An 18,836-nucleotide genomic window follows, 5' to 3' on the forward strand; every position below is an offset into this window, starting at 1 on the left:
AACGTTTATTTATTTAGTTTTGATGGGGGGAGGGTCAGAGAGAGATTGAGGCAGAGGCTCTGAAACAGACTCTGCACTGACAGCAGAGAGCCCAATGTGGGACTGGAGCTGAAATCAGGAGTTGGACGGTTAACTGACTGAGCTACCCAGGCACCCCTGTACCACCTGGTTCTTAATTCAGAACATTCCTCACTGCATTACTATGTATACATTGTCACAGAGGTCTTTTAATTAATTTTTGCCATTACATTCCAGATGAAAATGGAGGCCATCCATCTTACCTGAAAGTATGTTAGTGGTCCTTAAGTAGTGATGTGATTTTAATTCCTGGGTCACCAAACCTCACCTTGCTAAGGTTGTCTCACTCCAGGTCATGTTTTGGGGACTGGCCCTCTATGAGTTTCTGAAATAATCGGTGTTTGAAGGGTCTACCTTCAATAATTGAACAAGGACAGTGCATGCTGACACCATCAACACAGTTGTAAAATATATTTTCATATATATATATATATATATACATACATATATATATATATATATATATATATATATATTTATTTGGGAAGAGGCCCAGGAAGACAAAAGTGCTTTAGGCCATGAAAGTTACAATGGGGACTAGGCAAAATTAGGATCAGAATTTAGTTCTGTCTAGTTTTTCAAGCTAGTGTGCCTTTCCTAAGAGAAACTAACTTGTATTCCTTAGCTAAAGGGAGAAATAAAGTTTCCTCTTAATTTCTGTGAATCTTTTAATTTATTTCTCCCTTGCTCTCTCTCTTTACTTCCTTAAATAATAATAATAATAATAATAATAATAACAATAATAATACAGAATCTTTGGGACTTTGGTGTGAATATTCACCAGTGTACCTATTTTATGCCTAGTTTGGAACTACATGCAAAGTCGAGATGTCTTTGTATTTTTAGCCTCTCTTGTCCTTAGAAACCATTTTTCTCCTCTCACTTGTAGTTCAGGATCATCTCCCCTTCCACTACTGACCTTGTGCCAGCTCTAGAAGAATATAAGATTTTGACCTTGTGAACTGTCAGATCCTTGACTTTATTTTCTTTGGATGGTTTATTTATAAGGCTTTTCATTTTGATTTGCCTGCAAAGCAAGAATGACTAGCTGCCACTCTCCATTCTTAGTGTCTTTATAACCCTCAAAGGGCTGATTTGAGAAATGGTTTGACTCTCAAGGAAAGTTACCTGATCAAAGTCATAGGCTTTATTACTTTTCCTGGCTAAGGTGTAGCCTTGGTTTGAAAGAACAGCCAAAGAGAAATGTCATTAGAAGGAAACCCAGATTTGGGGTTAATCGGTTCTTACACAAAAAATATTGGAGTTGACCGGGACTTTAGGAAATATCGAGTCAAGTAAGTTCTCCCAGCTAGTGAGGACAGAACTGGGGACTCTCCTACCCCTAATGGCTACTCCACTTTCTCCCACCATTCCACAAGCATTGGAGGGCTCCTCTGTCCTCCGCTGCCAGCCCACAGAAGGATCAAGGTACAGTCAGCTCCCCTAGGGCAGTTTGGGTGATGCACCCCGTGGGGGTATGCTCAGAGGCTGTGGGCGTGACAGGAGATGACACTCAGCCATGTCCAGAAGGATGAGGGAGAGTTTGTCTACTAGACAGGGAAGGACAGTTTCAAGTGTAAAATGTCCTCCATGGAAGAATGCTTCCTAGTATGAGGAAATAATGGGCATATTTAAGTGGAGGAGGCAGGACTGAATTATTAAATAGTTAAGGATAAAGACTCTGGATTCCTATCACTCACACCTGTGTGACCTCAGACAATTTACCTCCCCTCACCCAGCCTTGGTTTCTCCCATAAATGGAGATGATATTGGTACCAATGCCAAGAGGTTGAAAAAAGGGTTAAATACAATCTTGGGTCTAGAATCTTCAACTTGGTAGAGGGCACACACAAAGCATCCAATGCACCTTAGCTGGTGGTGGTTATTCCCTGACCTTCCCTATCCCTAGCATTTCCCTACCCCTCACTTCCAGGAAATTTGGCCCAGGAAAGACCACCTTCTCCACACCCACAGCAGAGTTAGGCCTGCAGCTCTTTCTAAACAATTGCCTTGGAATGCTTGTCTTCCTCGTTTGAGGAAGTCTGAGGTTGAAAAAAAATGCATTGTCATTCTGTACATTACAGTAGCATAATAGTTGGCGTTTGTGCAGCTCTAATTACAGCTTACAAAACATCTTCACAGACATAGTTTATTTGATTCTCAAAATGACTATGTGAGATGGAGATTTCATTCCCATCTTCTATCTGAGGAAAATGATTCCCACAGATTGAGAGACTCCTTCAGGTGTCATGATGCTCAGATTTGAGATTCCAGGTTGGGCCTTTCCTGGCCAGTCAGTCCCAGCTTGGAAAGATGGAATTTAATCTCTTTCTCTGGGAGGATCCCCAAACTCCCATTTCCTGAAGGTCTTCCTTAGCACTGAAGTCTGAGATATAGAATATCTTGTTGCTACTCACTTTTTCAGAGCAAGAATTTTTTCATTCACAGCCCAGAGGGAATTTCAGGTAGTAATTTTTTTGTTTTTTTTGATTCAGTTAATATTGATCAGGAGTTTTCAGGGCTCATGTTTCTACAGCAGATATCACGGAGCTGTAGGGCATAGTGGACACCAGACCTCTAGCCTTCGTTATCTTGTCTAGACAAGATAAACATCCACATATAGGTATTTACAAGGTTAAGTATTTACAAAGAAATAAACTTAAACATATGCCCATTCTGGAGGTAGGTGGAGAGAGCAGCCATCCTGTTCCTACTGCCATCCTGGAACAGAACTTTTTCCTGATTAAAAAAAAAAAATCAAGACTCTAAAAACCCTGATTTCTTAATAGTTTGAAGTCCCTCATTTAAAGACCTAGGTGATAATTCTTCTGAACTGTGAACTCTGAAAGGAAGATCTATTTGTGCCTTTGCTTGCTGTCTTCAGTACATAATATTGTACCCGGTGGCTGGGTGGCTGGGTGGCTGGGTGGCTGGGTGGCTCTCCCAGGGGCCTGGGTGGCTCTGTTGGTTGAGTGTCTGACTTCAAGCTCAGGTCGTTATCTAACGATTCATGGGTTCGAGCCCCACGTTGGACTTGGGCTCGCAGCTGTCAGTGTGGAGCCGGCTTCGGATCCTCTGTCCCCCTCTCTCTCTCTGCCCCTCCCCTGGTCACACTCTCTTTCTCTCTCTCAAAAATAAAATAAACATTAAAAAAAAATATTGTACCTGGTTGAATTTTTCAAATTTCTCTGAGAGTTTTCTCACCACTTTGTTCTATTTTTTCATGTAATTCCAAATTGCTGTGCCCAAGCAATCTTTGTCTCATTCCTCCATGGTACCTGGATGTAGTTAAAGGGCACCTGGTGACCTTTCTCTGCTGGAAGCCCTGTGGTAAGGCACCCTGGGAGTTTGTCCTTCTGCACAGGCGCATTGTGACTCTCGCTCCGTTCGATTCATCATCTCAGCAGGAACTTGAGATGACCTGAGGCGGCATGAGTGACTGTTGCTAAGTTTCCATCCATGTTTCCTTGTTCTAGGTTCCTATGCGGGGGCAGTGATTGCCATGCCTCTGGCTGGGGTGTTGGTACAGTACATTGGATGGGCCTCTGTCTTTTATATTTATGGTGAGTAATTGGACTTTATGAGTTCCCATGGTTGACTCATAGAGATGGAATTTTATTGTATATTGGGATTGGCTAAGAATTTACTGTATGAATGGAGTGCCTGTGTAGCTCAGTTGGTTAAGTGCCTGACTTTTGATCTCAGCTCAGGTCATGCATGATCTTTCCATTAGTGAGACTGAGCCCTGCGTCAGGCTCTGTGCTGACAGCATGGAGCCTACCTGGCAATCTCTTTCTCTCTCTCTGCCTCTCCCATGCTTGCTCTGTCTCTCTCTCTCTCTCTCTCAAAATAAATAAACATTAAAAAAAGAATTTACTATATGAAAATAGAGATTATTAAAACAAGTTTATCATGTAAGTGGAATACTTGTCTGTTTATGATTCATTTAATGCTTGTATTAAAGTTACTTTCTTAATGGGAACAATATTGCCTTTCTTTAAATAGAAGCTAACAACAACAACAACAGGAAAAGCAAAGAAATACTTCTTTCTAGATGAACTTCATGCTATATGGCAATATTTTGAGATTTGGGAAATTTAGAGACAAAAGACCAGGAAACCATATCATTAAGCCTTTTGTTTTTTACTGCAGGTATGTTTGGGATTATTTGGTACACATTTTGGCTGCTGCAGGCCTATGAATGTCCCGCTGCTCACCCAACAATATCCAGTGAGGAGAGGACCTACATAGAGACAAGTATAGGAGAAGGAGCCAACGTGGTTAGTCTCAGTGTAAGTAGAGATGGACAGATGAAGACTTGCCTCTTTTCTACTTTTCTTAGTGATTGTGTTGTCCTCTCAAGAAAAAAAATATGTCAATATAGTCACTAAAAATCTCCTGGTATTTTTACTCCCTAGAAATTTAACACACCATGGAAAAAATTTTTCACATCGTTGCCAGTTTATGCAATCATTGTGGCAAATTTTTGCAGAAGCTGGACCTTTTATTTGCTGTTAATAAGTCAGCCTGCTTATTTTGAAGAGGTCTTTGGATTTGCAATAAGTAAGGTAAACACATAGATGCTTCTAATGTTCTTTAACCTTAAATTTCTTGCTTCTACTGAGAAAATCTTTGCATGATAAAATAATTAAATTGCTGATCAAAATTCATAACAGTTCTGTGACACCTAATACCCTAGAGGTCAGACAAGTTGTACATTCTGGGCACAGTATACATAGCTATTTAATTTCTTCTTTGTAAGGATCAAAGCTGTTTTAAGCTGCTTTTAAAGATTTATGTTCTGTTCTATCTCAAAGGTTTTTTTGAAGCTAAACTCATGAACTGCATATTAGGTAAGAATAAAAAGATTTGAAGGCAAGAAGGTTTTTTTCCCCCTTATAATGTACTTGGTGAGTAGCAGTAAGAGACTTAAAGCTTGTTTTGCAGACCACCGTACTCTCCATAATGGTAGTTATAGTAATAACAACCATTGGCTTGTATGGTTTAGAAAAAACCTCCTTCAATGTCTCCAGCCACTGTGATTAGATTGTCTGCGTTTCAGGGAGGAAAGGTATAGATGGTGAAATATAGCCATCATCATGAAAGAATTAACCACCTTCCTACAGGAAAAGAACAGCGGCCTGTAGAGGTAGATGTTTTCATAGCCCCAGGTACTGTCCGGGGTGACCATGGAGGAGCTATATATATATATATATATATATATATCTCCATGAAGCCATCCATGAATGCTCACTTTGTGCCAAGTGTTTACTATGTGCTGGGCCCTTTGGCAGGTGCTGGGGCCTCTGTGATGAATACAAGTCAGGTCTGTCCTCAAGGAGCTTCCAGTCTGGTGGGAGAGACAGGTCTATACTTAAAATCATTCACTCATTCATTATTTATTATAAAATTCAGGCCTATCTGGGTCTCATATAATTAGATGATTAAACTTGGTGGGGAGTGGGCAAGGAATTGGGGAAGTGCATCTGTCTGAAGCAGCTAAAAATAGCTCATTGTTTTTTATTTCTCTCCAGGTGGGTCTCTTGTCAGCAGTCCCACACATGGTTATGACCATCATTGTGCCGATTGGAGGACAATTGGCTGATTATTTAAGAAGCAGAAAAATTTTGACCACAACTGCTGTCAGAAAAATCATGAACTGTGGAGGTACTGTGGATTTCATTGGTGGCTTAAGTAGCCTTTACAGAATGAGATGAACTGCAGAGCATATTTTGGGGGTTCTGTGTAATCATTAGAAAGGATCTTAAAGGCCCCTGAATCCATCCCCCAGCAGATACTTGAGTGTCCATCACACCCCTGCTAACTGGTCATCCAGCTTGTGCAGCCTGAAATAGGACAACTTAGTTGATAGATCAGTGCTCACCTCCAACTGCAGAAATGCTTCTTTCGTTTACTCTTAAGCCGAAGCAAACTGATTTCCTGTGACATATCTTTATTGTTTATCCTTCCCATATATTCTCCCATACACATAATCCTTTGCTTTTGTAGTTTATTCCCTTATCCCTTTCTGTATATACAGGTTTTGGTAAGAAATACAAGAAAAGTATTTCCTCTGAATAGTCTTCTTTCTTAACATATGCATGTGCACGCGTACACACACACACACACACACACACACACTCTTTTCTGTTTTATTTAGTTTCTGCTTTATGTTTCGATTTTGCAAAGACAAATTAGAAGCTGGGTGATTTTCCTAAAGAGGGAGGTAAAGATAATCATGAACCCCTACAATGTTTATGACTGCTCACCTTTTTTAAACCTTCCACTTTTTTAAAAATCTTTTGTGTGTGTGTGTGTGTTTAAATTAGCATTTATTGGATGCTTTCTGTGTCAGACACTAAGCTATGTCCTCACTATGGTTTACAGTGAAGAAACTGGGGTAAAATAAAGTGACTTGCTCACATGGCAGATCCTGTGCAAGATCTCTGTCTGAGCTCATTGTCCCGGTCACTGAAGCTACTCCTCCAGGGCATTGGGGTCAGGATGGGCAAGCAGGAGGTGGAGAACAGTGCCATCTATGGGTGAAAGGTCACAGCTGCAATATTAAGTTGGAAAGGAGGGAAGGGGTGGACGGTCACTCTAGATTAGATGGGTCAGGACCACTTAAAAGTGAAGATTATATGAAGGCTACACAAGAGCAGACATAATCTGATCCAACAGCATTTCAGGTATAAAGTCTGACCAGGGAGCTTGGGAATAGCCTATTGGCATCAGTTCTCCCAGCAGTTTGACTGCTGGTCCCAGGCAGAGATGTTTGGCCCTGCCATTGATGTGAACTTCTCTGTAGGAGACTGAAGTTTGGCAGGTGTGGATCTGCTCTCTGGAAGGTGAGAGGTGAAGCTCTGAGGCACTGCATTCAAGGTAGCTGAGGTAAACAGTATAATGGTCCCCCAAAGATGTCCATGTTCTAATTCCCAAAATTTGTGCTTATGTTTCCCTATATAATAAAATGAACTTTGCAGATATGATCAAGTTAAGGACCTTGAGGTGGGGAGATGATCTTGGATTATCTGGGTGGACCCAATGCAATCACAGAGTTCCTTATAAGAGGAGGCAGGAGGGACAGAGTCAGAGAAGGAGATATGATGGTAGAGGCAAATATCAGAGTGGTGCAGCCACAAGCCAAGGAGGGCAGGTGGGCTCTAGAGGCTGGGAAAAGCAAGAATGGAGTTTCCCTTAAAGCCTCCAGAAGGAACACAGTTCTGTAAACATCCTAATTTTAGGTCTCCAGGACCCATTTCAGTCTTCTGACCTCCAGCACTATACAGTAATAAGTTTGTATGGTTTTAAGCCAGTAAATTTGTGATAATTTGTTACAGCAGCAATCAGAAACTCATACAGGAGCCACTCCTCTGATTACCACATTGTGCTCCAGCTGAATAGCCCTCCACAGTAGGCCCTGGATATCCCTTTCCACCTCTGACTTTGCCTACTCCCTTGCTCTTGACTGTGAGTTATGCTCACCTTCTCTTCTCACCCTAGTCCTATCCACACATCCGTCCACATGAGTTCATCCTCCTTCTTGTGAAGTCTACATCAGCCTCCAGTGACTGCTCCTGCCCATGCATGCACTTGATTGGTACCTTATTATACCTCTTGCAGGAAAGCATTTTAGGCAGCAGTAATAGCATGTGCAATGGCCCTGAGGCAGGCATTAATGTGGCATGTTAGAGAGCAGAGGGAAATTCAAAATGGCTGGAGCCTAAGGAGTGAGGTGGAGAGTGACAGGAGATGGGACCAGAATGCTTGATGAGGGCCAGATCTTGGGAGGCTTTGTAGACACGTGCAGAGCTTGCGTTTTATTTGAAATGCCCTGGGAAGCAAGTAGAGGGTTTAAAACAGGGAAAGTGACATGATTTGACTTATATTTTCAAATCTGAATAGAATGTAGAACACAAGAGTAAAAGAAGGGAGAGCAGTTAGGAGGCTATTTTGGTTACTCTTTCAACGTTTATTTATTTTTGGGACAGAGAGAGACAGAGCATGAACGGGGGAGGGGCAGAGAGAGAGGGAGACACAGAACCGGAAACAGGCTCCAGGCTCTGAGCCATCAGCCCAGAGCCCGACGCGGGGCTCGAACTCACGGACCGCGAGATCGTGACCTGGCTGAAGTCGGACGCTTAACCGACTGCGCCACCCAGGCGCCCCTGGTTACTCTTTCAAGAGAAGATGGTAACTTGAACTAAAGTGGTGTCAATGGAGGTGGAGAAAATTGGGTGGATTTTTAAATTCTCTGAGCCCAACTTTCTTCTTTAAAATCTGAATAATCATATTTTCTTTCAATGATTATTACAAATGTTAAATGAGACAATGTACAAGTTCACCTAGCATGGGTCCAACCTATAGAAGGTTTTTGGTAGATAATGCATTTTTCCTTTCCTGTGTTTAAGACACTAACAAAATAGAAGTTTTTCTAAGGAGGCATTCAATAAGTATTTGCTATTCAAGTGTACTTCCCACGGCCAAAAATATGCAACCTCTTAACCTGGAATTTGAAAGAAAATTCTGGATTTCAATTCCACTTGTACAAACTTTTCTAAAGCCAGATGTCTTGGAGACTCTGAACATACTTTATAGGAATGTCTTGTTTGTGTTTAATTTTGCCCCAATCACTTCACCCGTTGATCCTCCACAATCGATAGTGTTGGCATTGGGAGGAGGGGTGGTGAGAATTCTCAAAGATTTTAAAGTGTTAACAAAGTGACTGTTGAAAGCAGATCTCTTCCCCTCACCCCACCAAAACTAGAACATAAACATAGAAACTCCCTAGCCTCTCTCCCATCTTAAAGAACAAAACAAAATCCCCAAAACCTCTTTGCATATCTTGTCATGTCATTTTATATTTTGAAATAGCAGGACCAGTGAGTTCTACATAGAATGTTTTAAAAAATAGTTGTCTTATTTTGCTTATATACGAAGATGCTAGACTAGAAATAAATACATGAAGAGAGAGTTTTGTGCCATCATTGAACCAGCCAGATTGATTTGGACATAATGAAGCACTTGCATGATCTTATAGGTAATTTTAGTTGGTTTCATATTCTCTAAGAAGAAATATAGAGGACATTTCTCATCTGAGAAGGATCGCACATTTGCTAGAGTCTGTCACTTTCTTCTCTTTCCATAGGCAAGGGATGTTTGCTGCTTCAATCATTTAAAACAAACAGATCACCTAAGACACGAAGGTCTGTTCTAGTTCATTCTCAGTCAGGGCACATTTCCAAGATCCTCGAAAACAGATGTCAAATCCTTGTACTTCCCTCTATGGTACTTGTTAAGTGTGACTGAGGTAAAAAATTCTAGTCTGGCTCCATCAGTTGCCTGTGTGAACTTTAGATTGTTTTAATGTGAAGTGAACATTTTTCTCAGACCTTTAAATCCTAGTTCTATTTTTCTGGTCAGCTCTGAATAGGTTCACTTTCAAGGTCTTTTGATCACCTCTGACGTTCAAATTTTATCCTTAAGCTCCTGGAACATAGTCGTCCTATCTCTAGCATTTTTCACTATAGACAGAAACTATTTAAGCTCTTAAATGTTTTCCCACCCCACCTCCCCCCCCCCCACCCTGTCCTTTGGAAATCTACTAACTACTTGGCAAAGATCATTTTTTCCCCCTTATAGGTGAACCAGTGTGTCATTTGTAAGTTTTATTTTTCACAAAATGTCTTCATTCTAATTCTTTGGGGGAATTAATTTTTCCTTACAACCTTTGTCTAGAGTACTAAGATAAAAGAAGTTTCAGCCAAAGGCACCTGGGTGGCTCAGTCGGTTGTGCGTCAGACTCTTGATTTCTGCTCAGGTCATGATCTCATGGTTTGTGAGCTCGAACCCTGTGTCAGGCTCAGCGCTGCCAGTGTGGAGCCTGCTTGGGATTCTCTCTCTCCTCCTCTCTCTCTTCCCCTCCCCTGTGGGCTTATGCACATTCTTTCTCTTCCTCTCTCTCTCTCTCTCAAAACAGATAAATAAAATTTTAAAAAAAGTTTCAGCAAGATGCCTTGTTATTTAAAATGGGCCACTTCAAAAGCACTTTTAGTTAGTATATAAAATACTAGCAATTTTTCCCTATGTATAATTTAAAATCTTGAAACAAAATTAACAAGTAGTAGTGGTATAAAGCCCCCAGTTGAAAAGCACCACTGTTCCCCATTTCATCTGATTCTCTTTGAATGGCCATCTAAAACAATTACTGATGCTTGCTCTATTTCTATGATAGTTTTGAGAAAACGAACTCAGAAGGTAAGCAATTCACCAAGTTCTACAAAAGGTATTTTAGCTTATATTTCAATCTGTCTTGATTCTGGGTCTTATTTTCTTTCCTTTACATTAATTCATTAACCATTATTTATTGAGTGCCCGCTACATGCTAGCCAGGCTCTGTGCTATTACTTGGTATCTTTCTGGATAATGTCACAGTTTGTGGCAGAGGCAGACACATAAACGAAAAATTACAAAGCAATGTTGAAAGGTTCTGTAATATGAGGAATAAAAAGGAGATGTCAGCTTCACCAGTGTGGGGAAGGGCAGTGTTGTCAGAGACGCTTCCTAGAAGTAATATTTGAAACGGCCTTTAAAGGATAGTAAGGTTGCTCCAGAAAAAGAGAAATAAGTGGCTGGAGAAGAGTATCGCAGGCAAAGGAAGAGCCTATAAAAATACGTCAGGGGGATGAAACAGTGTTGTGAGTAGGAAATGCTCATAGATTTATGCGACTACAACAGAGGGCTTTATATGGGGCAGGGGAAGGGCGGTGAGGGCTGGCAGATGAACCTGGACCAGCAGGAGGGTTTATTACAAGTGCTATACTGACAACGTGTGACCCTTGACAAAAGTTTTAAGCAAAAGGGCAATGGAGTCAATGTGTAGTTTAGAGAGCTAGTGATGTGGAGAACAGGTCAGAGGAAGAGGTGGGGAGACCAATAAAGGAGCTATTGAATTTGTGCAGGTGAGAAGTAGTGGGACCCAGGACCGAGACAGTGGAGGAGGATAAAAAGAGGTCATATTTGACACCTACAGATTTGTACGTGAAAGCTGAGGAAGAGTGAGAAGTGTCCAAGATGATTCTGTGATTTGAACATTTGACTTTTGGTTGACTTTTTTTTTTTAAGTCTTTTTTTTTTTTAAGTAATCTCTACACCCAATGTGGGGTATGACTCAAAACCCAAGATCAAGAGTCACGTGCTCCACTGACTAAGCCAGCCAGGCATCCCACTTTTGGTTGACTTGAGCTGTGCTCATGTGACAGGGACTGCACTTGATGCCTTATATACCCAATTTTATTTACTCTTCCAGCATCCTACAAGGTTGTATCATTAGCCCCATTTTTGAGGATGAGGCATCTAAGGGGTGAAGGGACTTGTCCAGGGTCACATAGTTAGTGGTTTTGTGGTAGAACCGGAACCCAGGCTTGTCTGAATCTAAAGTCTGGGTTCTAAACATAGGTTGATAGATTAATTCTATCTGTTATGGTCTTGGAGGTGACTACAGGACAGTCGGGTGGAGATGTCTGGAATCAGCAGACAGTCTCCAGAATGAAGCATCATTGTCTTCATATACCCCAGGGCACTTCATATACCTGGAAATGGCACTTACATCTTCTTTCTGTCTGCTGTTGGCTGAACTCGAGTGTGTGTACATGTGTGTGTGAGTATGTGTGTGGTGTGTGTTTTGTGAGAAGGAACATCTTCATAACTTCTTCATCCTTTTTTATTGTACTGGATTCAGTTATTTAGAATGAAAGGAACAGAAAGTACTTTTGTTCTGCTTTATTTCTGTGCAAATGTCTCATGGCTTTTATAAAGAAGCTTGAGAGCTTGGTGAACTTCTGAAAGGGAAAATTTTTGCCTTATGCTTTACAAGAGATGAAGATCTGCTTTTTGTTTCTGATATTCTCTACAGTGTTCTGGTCATTTCTGGTGATATATATTAGAGTGTTGTCATGGTATTTTTCTATGAGAGGCCATGACTTACATAACCAAAGAGGGGATCACTGACAGTATATAAGAGAGTTTTAGTATTTAGAAATGGCAGGGGCAACTACCCATGAAACAACTGATAGTAAACATCCCCCACCCCAGGGGCATCATTGGAATGTGCTGGAACTTCTCAGTATTCAACGTGCACCAGGACACATGTTGGAAGGCTCACGGAACACTGGGATAATATTAGCATAGTCATGTAGTGATGAAGCACGCAGGTAATATTGTAAGCAATGTGCCAGAATGTACATACTAAAAAATTAGGCCCATGGAAATATGAATAGATTCTTATTTGATAAATTTGTAAACTGAGCTGACTGACATGAAAACAATATTTTTTTTTTTCCTGCTGTTTGCATTTGCAGGTTTTGGCATGGAGGCAACCTTACTCCTGGTGGTTGGCTTTTCCCATACCAAAGGGGTGGCCATCTCCTTTCTGGTGCTTGCTGTAGGATTTAGTGGCTTTGCTATTTCAGGTGAGGTGTCCTTTGGTTTTCCAAATCTTTTCTACAGATTCAGCAAGTCTTGGGAGGAAGGAAGGAAAAAAAATATTGTATTACTTTCCTTTAGTAGCCAGGCCATTCCCAAGGAGCAGGCTACCGGCTGGAGAATTTCATCATGTGGGAATGACTTTGTAAGATCATTGAGGACTAGGCTTAGGAGCCTAGGCAAGCTGGAATTGTCCCTACCTCCCTGCTTTGAAGAAGACACAAAGTGCAGGCAACGCCCCTGAGCTGTGGGCAGAGGCACAAGCATGTGTCCTGGGTTAAGTGCCACTTGATACTTCAGGACCAGGTCACTCTTCCTCACAGAGGCTCTTGATTTTCTATCCTCCCTCTAACTAGAGATGGCTAATATTAGCTCAAAAGTCACATGATGTAGTCACTTGACATAGTCCCATAAAGTCAGAAGTTTTTTTAGAATGGAAAGCGTCTTTAGAAGCTTTTGTCTTCTCCATGGCTTTCATTTTCTAAAGAAAGAAATGCAGAGGGGAAGTGACTTTCCCAATAGGCGAGAGTACATAGTAAGAATAATAATGATGACAGTGAGAGCTAACTTTGACCAAGCACAACTCTGTGCCTGGGACTGTTCAAAGCCCTCTGTGTAATTCTCACACTACCCTAGGTGGCATCAGTCTCTTTGTTTTACAGGAGCAGAGACCAACTGTGTGACAGGCCAGGGTGCTATCATACCCTGTCTTACGGGCTTCAGAAGCTCCCTATGCAAAACTGGGTGAAAAAGTAAAATTTAGTTGTTTTTTTTACCCTTAAAACATACTATAACACTGACAGTGATCACTTACAAGACAGTTTACAAATATCATGTGTATCTCACAGCACTGTGAAGGAAGTGGATAATACCACTATTTTACTGATGAGGTACCTAAAACTCAGAAAAAGTATTTTTCTACTGGCATACAATTGGTGGCAAAGGAACAAGTAAGGTACATTTCTGGCTGTCTCCATGTTTGTGCTCTTTTTACCATTCCAGGCTGCCTGAAAGATCAGAGGACGAATGTCCCAAGACAGGGAAATGTGGAACCTCTGGTAGTTTTCTAAACTACCCTAAAATAAAGATGTGATCTTTTCAAATTAATAGAGCTGTTAAACAGTGAAATTAGGGGTGAAAACCCTCTATTTAAAATATTTTTTTTCAACGTTTATTTATTTTTGGGACAGAGAGAGACAGAGCATGAACGGGGGAGGGGCAGAGAGAGAGGGAGACACAGAATTGGAAACAGGCTCCAGGCTCCGAGCCATCAGCCCAGAGCCTGATGTGGGGCTCGAACTCACGGACCGCGAGATCGTGACCTGGCTGAAGTCAGACGCTTAACCGACTGCGCCACCCAGGCGCCCCAAAAAACCCTCTATTTTAAAAGTAGCTTGCAACCAAGAGCTTGGGTTTGGTGGTACATAGACCTGATTTAAAAAAAAATTTTTTTTAACGTTTATTTATTTTTGAGACAGAGAGGCAGACTGTGAGTGGGGGAGGGGTAGAAAGAAGGAGAAACACAGAATCTGAAGCAGGCTCCAGGCTCTGAGCTGTCAGCACAGATCCCAATGTGCGGCTCAAACCTACAACCACAGGATCATGACCTGAGCAGAAGTCAGACACTTAACTGACTGAGCCACCCAGGTGCCCTTGCATAGACCTGATTTTGAGGTTTCTCTTTACTACTTGCTACTTATAAAAGGAAAAGTTGGCTAATTCATTTAAATTCTCAAGCCCTGGTTTCCTCACTCAGAAATTGGAGAGGTATAATGACAACCTCACAGCGTTGTTGGGAGATTGCAATGAACTTCAGATAATTCATGCATTTGCTCATACTTCCTATGAGCCAGGTGCTGTTTTCAGCACAAGGGATATTGCAGTGGAAAAAAATCAGATGGTGTCCTCATAAAGTTTACATTCTAGTGGAAATAAAGCATTTGAAACCCCTAGCAGTGCCAGATGCACAACAAAATTAATAAGTATTCAGTATTGTGAATCGTGTTGTTCAGTTATTATACACTTTAGCCAAGGGCTTCTCAAACTTTCATGCCCACACAAATCACCCTAGCATCTTACAGAATGCAGATTCTGATTCAGCAGGTTCAGGTTGGGGCCTGAGATTTAGCATTTCTAACAAGCTCCTCAGTGATGCTGCTGCTGCTGATCTTTGGTCTATACTTTGAGCAGCAAAGATAGGGCAATCATGACTTATTTCCAGTAGATGTTGAGGAACAACTTCCCCTGATAGCTCTGTGATGCGAAAGGGATTCATATCCTGTCCTCAGCAGTAATGAAATATTTCACATTGTTCCTGGATTGCCAATTATGCCATGATCAGAAGGAGAGAAACCCCAAATACTAAAAAACAGTTCTGCCATTTTTTTTAGCACTTACTCAATGCTAGCAACTTTTTGACATACCTCCTTTAATCCTCCTGACAAGCCTATGAGAAGGATATTGCTATATCCATTTTACCAGAGCGAAGACACTGGGGCTTAGAAAGGTGACTTAACTTGCCCACATAAATTGAGTAGCTAGGATGGGGGTGGGGTGGGGGGAAGTTTTATCTGACCCAACAGTGACACTGTGGGAAGGACTATGGCTCTGGGTGGATGATGATTCCTCAGGACCTACTATCTGCCAACTTTATAAGGGGTTTGGGATGCCGGGAAGAGAGGTACCATTAGGGAATTATCAACATGAGAGCTGAGACAGGTGAGATTAGGAAGGGTGATACTTACTTTAAAAAATGTCCTATGTAGAGAAGACAGACTCTCCCAGCTTGTGTGTATTTTTTTTAATCCACTACAAAATAATCAATCGCTCAGTTTCTCAATGAATTTTTTCTTCTAAACACCAGGATTGTGCAACTAGAAATCTAAGTGGCTTTTCTCACATTATCTTTAGCTGAGCACAGATGCCTAGGCTTTGTATCAGAATATAATACTCAACGATCATATTAATTGCTTCTTATCTCTGGGTTCTTTTCTAATAAAGTGTTTATCGCTTGCAAATCAACAGTAAGATTAATTAATCTTGCAGCTGTTTTATATTCTGATGGTCTGCCACTTGGATCTGAAAGGAAGGTATATTTATTGCAAAAAAGTTTTTCTCAAAATTCTCCCTGAATGGAGGTAGGGAAAAACAACTAATGTGCCAGATCAGGAAAAAAAAAATTTTTTTTAAATCCTATTTTCAGGTTATTTGCACAGAATAGAGAATTAAAAAGCAAGGCAAAGGAAAACAAAAACATGAATAAACAAAACCTACAATCCCCTGCTGTAATTTCAATGGCTCAAATGGGTAATTAAATAATTATTTATCAAGTGTGTACTATGTACCAAGCACTTTTCCAGTTCAGGGAAGATGGTGGTAAATGATACAGATGGGTAACCACCCATAAGGAACATACATGTTGGTTTTTACCTGTATGTACCATGTATTTAACATATGTTATTTAACTGAATTCTTACAACAATTTTATAAGAATGGTTATTCCTGCTTATCGATGAAGCAGCAGAGGTTCAGAAAGTTTAAATCCTTTGTCCAGGTTTGCATCTCAATTGAGTTGCCGGAGGCAGGTCTGTTCAACTCTAGAATGCACGCCTGGGCACTATTGATAGAATTGGTTCCCAGGGCTGGTGGCCTCCTCTCTCAGAACCGAGCCCCTTCCCCTGTCTTCACTCCTCCCCCTTCATTCCACTCATTCTTCTCTATTGATAAACAGGTAAATAGTGAGGTGTTGGAAACTTATTATTTTACCCCTCCTAGCAGCATTATCTTTTGATAGAAGACCTCAAAAGAGGGAGACACTTAGCCCAGTGGCAGCAGTGGGCAGAGTCCCAGGTGTAGTGGTCACTGGTTAGCAGAGCTTAGCTGCTTGCCAAGGGCTCTTGCATACGCATTTCCTGAGGCTCATCTCACCGCATCTTTATGCATTAGTCATTTTATCCCCATATTAGAGAGGAGAAAACAAAGGCCTAAAAATTACTTAAGTGGTAGAAGTAATACTTGGATCCAGATTTACAGACTCCAGGTCAAGTATTATGTGAAAGTCTCTTGTAAGTTACAGAGGATTCCGCCAATGTTTGTGCAAATGTTTGTTATCAAAAAAGTACCTTTTCCACTGTGCCATGCAGCATCTAAGACAGGCTTACCTTGGGTGGCCTTTTGGGAGTGAGTGGAGGACTGGGAAGGAGGGTATTATGAGGTCCCGTCTGGTTCTAATCAAACTGTAAACAGTGTGATTGTTTCCTCTGAGTAAGTGTGATCCGTTCAATTTTTCAGTATTGCCCCAAACACGGTTACTTTGGAGTTCCAAACTTACAAGCACAGGTGTCCTAATTCTCCCCACGGAGAACCCATGGGAGCCATTGCTAATCAGTCACAGTACATCTTTCTGCGCTGTGCAGACACAGCCTGACAATCCTCAACCCAGCCCTCTCGGTAGAGGTATCCATTGGTCATATCACAGAGGAAACCAAATAGATTGATGAGAGTTGGGAAAAGCTGTGTAGTTCCCAAAATGTTCTTGACTCTGATTTTGAGGTTTTGGCTTCACTGTAGGTTTTAACGTCAACCACCTGGACATTGCCCCGCGCTATGCCAGCATTCTCATGGGGATCTCAAATGGAGTGGGAACTCTCTCTGGAATGGTCTGTCCCCTCATTGTCGGTGCAATGACCAAGCACAAGGTAATGTTCTCTTTTGGGGCTGTGGGTTGCAGTATCAGAGGACTGAAGTACTATACAGATTTGAGATCTCAAGGCCCTGCCCCAGACTGTAAATGTGTATGTCCTTGACCTTGGCTGAGTCATTTGAAGTTCTTTTATTCTTCCTTCTTATTTTTTTAAAAAATTATTATTTATTGATGGCAATAGGGCTGATTGATGTTTGTTTCCACATTTTCTCAACAGAGAAGTAAAAGGGGCATGTGTTGGGGGGCGTGGGGGAGGGAAGCGATCATCATAATGACTATTTAGAGACACAAAGAAGAAACTGAGGCAATAACTCAGGATAAATAATTTACCCAAGATTGCTTTATAATTCTAAGCAATTAAACTTTATAGCCTGTTTCCATCTATTACTTAGCATGTTCCAGCGTAAAGATATTAGTGCTGTTAGACTTCCTTATTATGAAGAAAATGAACAATACATTAATGGCCCTACGTAAGAACTACAAGGGTGTGGCACTCAGTCATTACTGAGCCTTTGTGTGTTCAGACGAGGGTGGGTATAGAGGAGGAACCCAGATCTATCCAGAGTTCAATCACGGGCCACATGGTTTCTTAATCTCTGTCGTTGAAAAGGTTTTAGGATGCTGCCTTCCACAAATAAGAATTTTTTGATTCTATGGAGTTTTTACTCAACTATTTTCTTAGTTGGATTGTCTATTACTAATATGATTTCAGAAAATCTTCCAGCTTCTTGGAGGAGAAAGTGTAGGTTAACTTTTCTTATTTTTTTGATAGAAAATGAAGGTGGATTGGGGATTTTAGAGGCAGAAGATCTAGGTTCTTCCTCATTGTTCATGAGATCATGGGATGGGTAACATGACTAATAAATCTCAGATATTAACTTCACCGAACTTTATGTATTTTTTAAAGTTTATTTTACTTATTTTGAGAGAGAGAGAGAGAGAGAGTGCACGTGCAGGCGAGGGAGCATGGGGGGAGGGGCAGAGAGAGGGGGAAAGAAGGAGATTCCTAGGCAGGTTCTACACTGCCTAGTGCAAAGCCTATTGTGGGGCTTGAACTCACAAACTGTGAGATCATGACCTGAGCCAAAAGCAAGAGTCAGATGCTTAACAGACTGAGCCACAGAGGTGCCCCAACTTCTTCTAACTTTACACACAAATTCCCATTATTTTTTGATTTACTGTATTTACACAGAAAATATGATTATAAGTAAGTTATTGACAGCTAAGAGTCAGCATTTTCATGGTTCAAATATTGTTATGTATCCAACAGCAAGCAAGAAGGAGATGTCTGATATTTAAAATGGTGGTTTCGGGGCGCCTGGGTGGCGCAGTCGGTTAAGCATCCGACTTCAGCCAGGTCACGATCTCGCGGTCTGGGAGTTCGAGCCCGCGTCAGGCTCTGGGCTGATGGCTCAGAGCCTGGAGCCTGTTTCCGATTCTGTGTCTCTCTCTCTCTCTCTGCCCCTCCCCCGTTCATGCTCTGTCTCTCTCTGTCCCAAAAATAAATAAACGTTGAAAAAAAAAATTAAAAAAAAAAATGGTGGTTTCTAAAGCAAGCTTAATTTAAACTACC

General features: G+C 41.3%; 1 protein-coding gene across 1 annotated transcript in view; it reads left to right on the plus strand.

Moving 5' to 3' along the window:
- SLC17A8 (solute carrier family 17 member 8) overlaps positions 1–18,836 on the plus strand; it is a 48,870-nt gene that overhangs the window by 27,694 nt on the left and 2,340 nt on the right. The window contains exons 6-11 of the mRNA XM_032594031.1: positions 3,555–3,641; positions 4,231–4,370; positions 4,497–4,646; positions 5,613–5,745; positions 12,438–12,548; positions 17,131–17,258. Coding sequence (XP_032449922.1) covers positions 3,555–3,641; positions 4,231–4,370; positions 4,497–4,646; positions 5,613–5,745; positions 12,438–12,548; positions 17,131–17,258 — 749 coding nt within the window. The remainder of the gene's footprint in view (positions 1–3,554; positions 3,642–4,230; positions 4,371–4,496; positions 4,647–5,612; positions 5,746–12,437; positions 12,549–17,130; positions 17,259–18,836) is intronic.

Source organism: Lynx canadensis, chromosome B4 (assembly GCF_007474595.2).
Source record: "Lynx canadensis isolate LIC74 chromosome B4, mLynCan4.pri.v2, whole genome shotgun sequence".
Classification (NCBI taxonomy): Eukaryota; Metazoa; Chordata; class Mammalia; order Carnivora; family Felidae; genus Lynx; species Lynx canadensis.